This window comes from Aptenodytes forsteri, unplaced genomic scaffold (assembly GCF_000699145.1).
Source record: "Aptenodytes forsteri isolate BGI_AS27 unplaced genomic scaffold, ASM69914v1 Scaffold336, whole genome shotgun sequence".
Taxonomy (NCBI): domain Eukaryota; kingdom Metazoa; phylum Chordata; class Aves; order Sphenisciformes; family Spheniscidae; genus Aptenodytes; species Aptenodytes forsteri.
Window position 1 is genome coordinate 4,363,404 of NW_008794911.1, and position 8,138 is coordinate 4,371,541.

The following is an 8,138-nucleotide window of genomic DNA, read 5'->3' on the forward strand; positions in this document are numbered from 1 at the left end:
CTCCGCGGCAGCGACCGGGGATGGAAGTCGCCCTCCCTGCCCACCCCCGGCAGGGAAAACCTCCGTTTGCCAAGGGAATTACGTGTCCTTCGCGCTTTACCCGTTACCGACTTTTTAATTTTTTTAGCCCACACACCATCACTTAAATAAATACAAATGTCCCGTCCCCAAAGACGGCGAGACCGAAAGTTGCCCCGGTCCCCGCCGGGCTTCAGCAGTTTTTCTGTTGTCCTAGTGGGACTCCTCTGTTAGCCGCGGGGAAAGGGAGTGAAGGAGCCAGAGCTGGACAAAATCCCTGCTGCCGGGATCCCTGCAATTCTTGAATTAACAAAGCACAAACAACCGTGGCTTGGAGCTCTCGGAGCGGGGCAACGACTTTGAACTGAGGAAAGCGGAGTTCCGCGGCCCTTCGGACGGGAGAGCAGGTTCTTCTCAGGGCGTCCTCTTGGTAGGAGACAGGCAGAAAACATGAAAAAGAAACTGTTTATAGTAAAATAAAGGAAATCCGTTTCAAGTACCCAGAGTAGAAGCAAGAACGTTAAAAATTAACAGCGGAAACAGGAAACACTTATCTGAGTAAACACCGTCTCAGAATTTCACCGTATTAAAATTGGGAGGGCGCGAGGTGCTCGCCGGGGCCGCAGCCACCCGCCTCCCGCTGCGGTACCTGGCGGCGGGGGCCGCTGCCGCCGCCCGCCCCGCGCCGGGGCTGGAAACCGGAGCCAGGCACGGCGAGACAACCCGATCCTCGTGAACCGGTTTGGTGGCAAAGATCGGAACTGCAGGAGTTCCTGCGTGGTGAGAGATGAACAGTCCAGAAGCGATGTTCGGAAGGCAGGAGCACAGCTCTCTGCCACCGGGGCGAAGGGACGGGCGGTCCGGGGCCGCGGCGAAGAAGAAAAGAGGCGCAGGGGTGGCGGAGTGGGGGGGAGGAGGCTTCGCCCCGGTACCGGCCCCGGGAGGACTTGCTTTGGCCGCGCTTTGAAAATCCCCAGCGAAACGAGCGAATCCTTGGGCAGCTGTACGGCGGAGGGGGTGACAAGCGGTACGTCCTCGGCAGCCGTGGGGGGAGAAGGACCAAGGGCACCGCTTCAGCTGGGAGGGCGCCTGCCGCTTGCTTTGCCTCCGCCTTCGGGTTTCAGTGCCCCCCTTCACTATCAGAAAACCGGAGAACGTCGCCTTCGAGTGGAGCTCCCCGCAGCTCTCGCCGGTGCTGCCCGGGCCCCCGGCGCCGCGGCGGGAGCCGCCTTGCCCTCTCCTCTCCGGCCCACGGGACGCTACCAATTTTCGGGAGTTTCTCGGCGCCCGCCGGCACGGCCTGCTTGAAGGGCAGCGGCGCAGGTTGTTTTGGGCAATGCTCGGTGCTGGGGGACAAACAGCTCGGCTTAGCAAGCGCGTCATGCTCCTTCTCTTTCTCTTTCTGCATATTTCTGCATTCCTTCTCCCCGTTTCTGCCTGTCTTCTCCAGAAGCCTGTGGAGCTCTCCATGCTCCCTCTCCCTCGCTTTCCCCGGGGCTGGATCGTTACCGCCTATCCCCCATTCCGGCCGGGCACAAAAGCGCTGCTTGGAGCTGCAGGCGGCTGAACCAGGGCGGAAAATTCGGTCGGACGAAGACAGAAAAACATCATTTTCCAGCGGGCACATACCGTCCCTGCCTCTACCTTTGATCAGATTGCTTGTTGAACAAGCTCAGAAAAACGCAGCAGACTTCGGCTTTATCCCTCCATCTGTATAAATGCAACGTCGGATAATGAAAAGATTCTTCTTACATACACCGAGCTGAGATTTCTTTCCAAACAGGGAGGATTTACGTACATTTGTAAGGAAACCCGTTCGCTGTGTAGCTGCAAAGAAAAATATTGTGAAACCGGGGAGGTTGACACAGCAGCTTCGCAAGTAGAACGTCGAGATGCTATCTTTGATCGTCCTCCCAATTGTGCTTAGCAATATATGTATGTACGCATCGCAGTGCCATCTGCCTAGGGCCAGCAGCAAAACAAAAGTTTCACATGGCAGCACAAACATCCTCGGCGGCTTCTGCAGCTCGGCAAGAGAGATACTGAAAACGTTTGTTCTTTTTTCAGACGGGAGATGTCAAGTTGGGAGAGGTCGAAAGTGCTGTAAGAGCTTAATAAACCTCGAAGGGAATTATCCAACTCCTGTTTCATTGCCTTATGCTTCACGGACACTTTACAAAGACCGAGAATAGTTCCGGTTTGATGCTAAAAGTTGTCATTATCAGCTATTTCCAGTATAAATAAGCACAATTTGATCAGCGTGCTAACGTACAACCCTCTGCTGCAGGTTCAGTGCTGGTCTTTGGGTGAATTAATTCAACCAGTGCAGTGTGATTAACTCATATAGTTGAGGGAATCGTGCCAAGATAGACACTCGGTCGCAGGGAAAGATATCTTTACATCAAAACGTATTTAGTTCCACTGAGGCTTTAAAAAGTAATGCAGAGCAGCACAGGCGGAGCCTGGCACTCGCCATCACAAAAATCCTGTTCTTCCCTTCCCAGCCAGTGCAGTTTAACAGGGGCTGAGTTTGAACAGATAGGAGGTAAAACCTGTGCCTGGCGGGGATGTGAGAATACACCATTCGCTTATTTCCAAGAATAATCCGGGGTCAAATAAAGAACAGCAAATGTTTTCGAGGCAGGCAACCAAACCGAATCATGGCGATTTCTAGGCAATTTTTTTGGTTGTTATTTTAGTACTATACTGTTCTGTTCACTAAAATCTTTTGTACACCCAGAAAGACTTCCAATGAGAACAAGATGTTTGTCCTTTAACACCACATTATCAACAGAGGTCATTTGCTAGTTTTCAATGAATTGTCCCTTTTATTTGTTTATTTCTTCGATCAGCTATAAATGAAAGTTATTCGTGTATATAAAACTGAAGTTTTTACTGTTGAAATTGAACTGTACATGTTTACTACAGGAAAAAATATCAACTCTTGTTTAACAAGACATTATACATCAATAAGCAATAACCTTGTGGAGGATTTGCAATCACCTGGTCTATAAAAACAAGCAGGACAAATAACAGCAATTTATATGCAAAAGTAATGATTTAATGACTATAAGCAAGACAAAGCAATAGAATTGTGCTTCTTTTGCAGACTGGAGACAATGAAATGTTTAACTACAATTTTCCCGTACAAACATGAAAATATATCCATATAGAATAAACACCCTCACAAATGTATAACTGATGGGTGATGAACACACACGAAGTTCGACCAAAGCAAAGCACAAACTGAAAAGTGTTCTGGGCTGTTCATATTTTATGGTGGAAAAGTTCCTTCTACTGAAAAAATAATACCCTTAGAAGCCTCTAATAAAATGCACCTATTTGCAGGCCATTAAAGAGGAGGCATTCTCCACAATTTATTGGAAATATTAAAGTACCTGTTAAATTTTAATGAAGTTAGTACTGTACCATATACATATATATTAAAACAAATTTAGATAAAATGCCTTCATCCAGCGACTTGCTGGTTCCTTAAAATTTATACCAAATAGTTTATGGCTTCTATAATGATTCCATGTGCTTTTTAAAAACACAATCCCACCACACCAAATAATAAAAAGGTAATCAAACAGGTCAAAGACTTCCATGTTGCTTAACTTTTTTTTTTTCTTCTTCACTGCATCACTTCAACATTTGGTAAAGTAAAAATATATCACTTGGAAAAAAAGACAAAGCCAGTAAAATCCTTCTAAGATTGCCAATTGCCTCCAGGTTATCAGAGACTTGGATGTGCTTTCCCAATACTGTAGCTCTCACACGCAAAGTGTTTCTTGCAGTATGAGCAAAGCTCAAACAGGCGGCATCTGCAAGGGTCGAACCAGTTTAGAAATTTAACAACCATATCATGAGTGCATGAAACACAATATTTTCTTTATAGCATTTATAAATATATCATACAATACTGTTTCCTGTTATGTCATATACCAATATGGCATTGTACAATAAGCATAATGCCATCTGATTCTTACAAAAGCGAATCATTTAAACAAGTCAGTAAATAAAACGGTAATACCCGCTTTTAGGCATACAGATTGTAAAACTGAAGTTTACTTTTCTTTTGATCAGTTCTGCGCAGCAACAGAGAAGTAAAAGATGCAACATAAGAATCAAAATGGCTAATACGCAAAAATTGTTATTCACAGTGACATGGCTACATATATGCATTATTCTATGCATATTCTTTCCGTTTTGTTGGATTTCAAGATGAAAAAGCACTTGCTTTCTACAGGTTCACAAAACAGCATAAGAACAATAACAATCGAAGAGAACGCAATGGAGGAGTTAGTCTGGATTAACAAACTACTTCCCGGGATTTGTATCGACTTCTGGAGACTCCCGAGTCCAGATGATGGGGACGGAAACAGCTCCACATCACTCAGAACAGGTGAAGGTGTAACTTTTGTTTGCTTCCCAGTCCTCTGAAAACAATTTACATTTCAATCTTGCGTTTCCATTAACGTCCATCCTGAATGTCACCTAGTCCGCCTTTTATAGCCAAGTTCAGTGTCACTACAAAAGAAAGCAATTTGGACGATAGTCACATGGATTAGCATCTATAAAGCTGTAATGGCATGGAGAGATCTATATAAAGGAGGGGCGGGGGCGGTAGCCTGGTTGGCGCATCAACCAGATGAAGTGGCCGAGGAGCCATTTATCGATGTTTTCCGCGCTCTGTTGGTAAAGGAGGACTGGTGGTTACTGCTGGGGCTGCTGCTGGTGCCGTTCATGGTGCTGGAGATGTGGGGGAACTGGGGGTGAGGAGACTGGACCGGCGTGCTGGGGCTGGGCAAACAGGAGGAGGTGGAGGGGATGCCTCCGGCCGGGCTGCTCGCCTTGTCGCTCCCAGAGTCACTTTCCAGCTCCCCGCTATTATTCAAGCCTTCCCTCTGGTGACTGATCTTCATCCTCTTGCAAGTAGGTCGGACCCGGTATTTCAGGGGGAGAGGCCCGTTCTGCAAGGCAAAGGGGAGACCCTGGTGAGCGCCCTCCCCAGGCCACGACCCGCACCCCCCCGGGAGGAGGCACGCTAGAGATACTCACCCGCCTCCAGGTATAGATGTAGGCAATATCCATTAGGGTGTAGTAGTCCTTCAGAGGCTCCTCTTCATACATCACATCGATCTGTTCAAGATACGAATCCTTGCGTTAAGGAGCATCCAGGCATTTACCCCTAGCGTACGACTGCTCTGAGGTGAAAGTAGCCCCGCTGCCATATATATCAGAAAATTGGAAAAATGCTATACCAAAATCAGCAGGCAATAGGGAATTTTCATATCTATTAGATATGTTTTAAATACATTAAGAAGCAATTTCTTGATACCTCAATATTTACAGCATTAAAAAATTAGTGTCACCAAACTCTCCAGATAAGTATTTTAAAAATATTGTTCATAATCCCACCAACGTATTGCACGCACCAGAAATACTTGGTAGTTAGCACTTGCTGGAACTGGCTGTAATGAGAAAATGAGTGCTAACCAGCATTAGCAGGCTTAGAATACCAAGACTGATTTTTTTAAAAAAATCACTCTTTCCCCATTTCTACCTGGAAAGTGTTAGGTATATCCATTTTACTCCGCAGGAACTTTCTTAGATGCATCACTGTCATTGCTGCTGGGCAGCGTAAGTATCTTTTGTCATTCACCTGATGGCATAGTAAAGAAAATCAGTCTACTGAGAACACACAATTACTCCCAGCAAAGTCGTATTCTAACGTTTTATGTCATTTAAAAAAAATGCCCTTTATTAAATTATGAACTATAATATAACAATTTCTGCTGCCTTAGAAGGTAAATTACAGATCCAGAGAAAATAACAAAAAATGCAACTAATTTTACACAAAGATTTGTATCTCATACTAAATCCCTTTTTAGGATATATATGCATTCCATATTAATTTTTAAATTAATTAATAATTTATTAAAATAAAAATTTTATTTTTAAAAGTTGCTTACATATACAGCTGTATGAAGGTGTTTTACCTCTTCTGTACCTAGCGCCATAATAGGACGTGTGCTTCTTTTGTTCTAGATACACATACCTATGTATTTTTCTCAGCTACAAACCTGCCTCAAAGAAGTTTGTGTGTGTTATGTTTCCTTTGGAGTAAAGGGAAGTTATTTACCTCTTCCTTTGATTTTTCTTTCTCCTTATTTCCTTTTCGTTCCAGTCTGTGAGAAGAAATGAAACAATTACAACAAATACTAAACATAGCTGCTATCAGTCAGGTAAACATAAAATATTGCCATTCTGGAACTTGCCTATTCTGGTCAAAGAATTCAATGGATAAGCTTATTATCTCGTCGTCTGTTATAATTCTTTTGTCTTCGTCAGCCACTTCTCCCCTGTCTTCATTAGAGCCATTGGCAGCTGCGCAGAAATTTCCACAATAATTTACATTTTGAAATTCAAATCAGGAAGAATGGCAATTCTCAGTAACAAGAAAAAAAAAAATCTCCACAGTAAAATTATGAATTAAAGCTACCTAACTGTTAAAACAATAAACTTTTATTATGCTGAATTTACTTCTTAGAATTCTGTCACGGTAATACATAATTTGTAAGTTAAAAAGGAAACAGCAAAGCATCTAGATCAATGCAACATTTATTAAAGTTGCGAACGAGAAGCTTTTACCATCAGCCGACGGATGAGCAGCATAAAAATCCCTTCTTCTTTTCATTTCATCTAGATGGAAAAGCATATATTTTTCTTTTAGTATTTACTCTGTAACTCCTGGTATCGATATAGGATAGCAGCTCTGGTTTTGTTTTTCTACTCTTAAGAAAAAAAACGATTTAACTACTTACTTTTGAAAAGGCCCGGTACTAGCTTGTATACAATATCCTGGAGAGTTTTATCTGACCTGAAGAAAGAACAACCCCAAAACATAAAATTAAGCAGACGAAGCGATATTTTAATCCAGGCGGCAGCTCCTCATTTATAATCTTTCACAACAATGAGGCATCTTCTACAAAGTGGGAGGCTAGTCATAAAAAGTTAACTTACAAGACCTTGTAATCAAACTAACACTGCTCTAAATACCGCTGTAAAACAAAACTCATCTGTGCTACCATGACTGAAAAATAATTCTCTCGGACTGAAGGAAGGCCTTAAAACTACATGTCCTCCCTAGAAAATAAAGAGAGCAAAAAGTAACACCGACAAAAAAATATTTCCGAAAGGAGAAGCATGCTTTAAAGGCTTTTGCCTCTTGGCTTGGAAAGTTTCAGCAAGAGTTGTCATGAGTAGGAGCTATGGCTGGAGTGAAGCATGTCTGGGAGAAATAGGAAGCGGAGGTAGAAACTGTCGGGATGGTACACGTGAGAATGGGAGAGGGGGAAGAGGCACTGCATCAGCGGTTGGCGTATGCAAAAAAAGACCAACAAAAACTTTCTGTCTCGCATCCAGAGAAATCTTCAATTTCAGGCAATGACAAAACTCCAAAGAGAGAGCATACACACGAGTAAGCTTGTAAATGGACAAGTCCTTTCAGATTTAAATCGCAGACGAAGAGATAACATCGACACGACTACTGCCGGTCTCCCCATATAAAGTAAAATAAGAGATGCAGGGTGCCCGCTGCATCTTTCTCCTACCTTATATTCAAAAGCGGTCGAGTTTTGTGAACTTGGACATCACAGATAGGACAATACTTGCTGGTCTCCAAGTAACGCACGATACAGGTCTTACAGACTGCAAGTCAAACACGAAAGCCTTTTAGTGATGGTCGTAGGTGACGCTCAGATATGCATAGATAGAGGTGCGATTTTCTAAACTATGCAAGCTAGAGCAAATCGTCCATTGTCAGCAGCGCGCTGCTTAAGCTAAACAAATACCCAAATAAGCTGCAATTACCATGAAAAGGAGACGCTTAGAGTACATATATTATTACTTTAACAAAGACCGTAGGGCCGTCGTCAGAAAAACTGCACCGCGGCCGGGCCACCTATTCCCCAGCCCGTCGGGGAGGCGGAGGGGCGGCGGTCCCGAGCACCTCGGGGGGTTTGGGCTTGGGGGGGTGGGGTGTGTTCCCGGGATGCCGGGAAAGGTGGGAAGCGGCGGGGGAAAGAAGCGGAACGCCCGAACGCACTTACAGGAGT

The 8,138-nt window shown here is 44.3% G+C and overlaps 1 protein-coding gene across 1 annotated transcript in view; it reads right to left on the reverse strand.

Moving 5' to 3' along the window:
* Positions 1-3,615: 3,615 nt before the first annotated feature.
* The window catches only part of LOC103895609, a 33,892-nt gene continuing 29,369 nt past the window's right edge, over positions 3,616-8,138 (reverse strand). Inside the window, exons 8-15 of the mRNA XM_009275254.1 lie at positions 7,635-7,731; positions 6,846-6,901; positions 6,673-6,723; positions 6,300-6,408; positions 6,164-6,209; positions 5,585-5,683; positions 5,080-5,160; positions 3,616-4,991 (exon numbers count right to left, since the gene is read on the reverse strand). Coding sequence (XP_009273529.1) covers positions 4,662-4,991; positions 5,080-5,160; positions 5,585-5,683; positions 6,164-6,209; positions 6,300-6,408; positions 6,673-6,723; positions 6,846-6,901; positions 7,635-7,731 — 869 coding nt within the window. The 3' untranslated portion in view covers positions 3,616-4,661. The remainder of the gene's footprint in view (positions 4,992-5,079; positions 5,161-5,584; positions 5,684-6,163; positions 6,210-6,299; positions 6,409-6,672; positions 6,724-6,845; positions 6,902-7,634; positions 7,732-8,138) is intronic.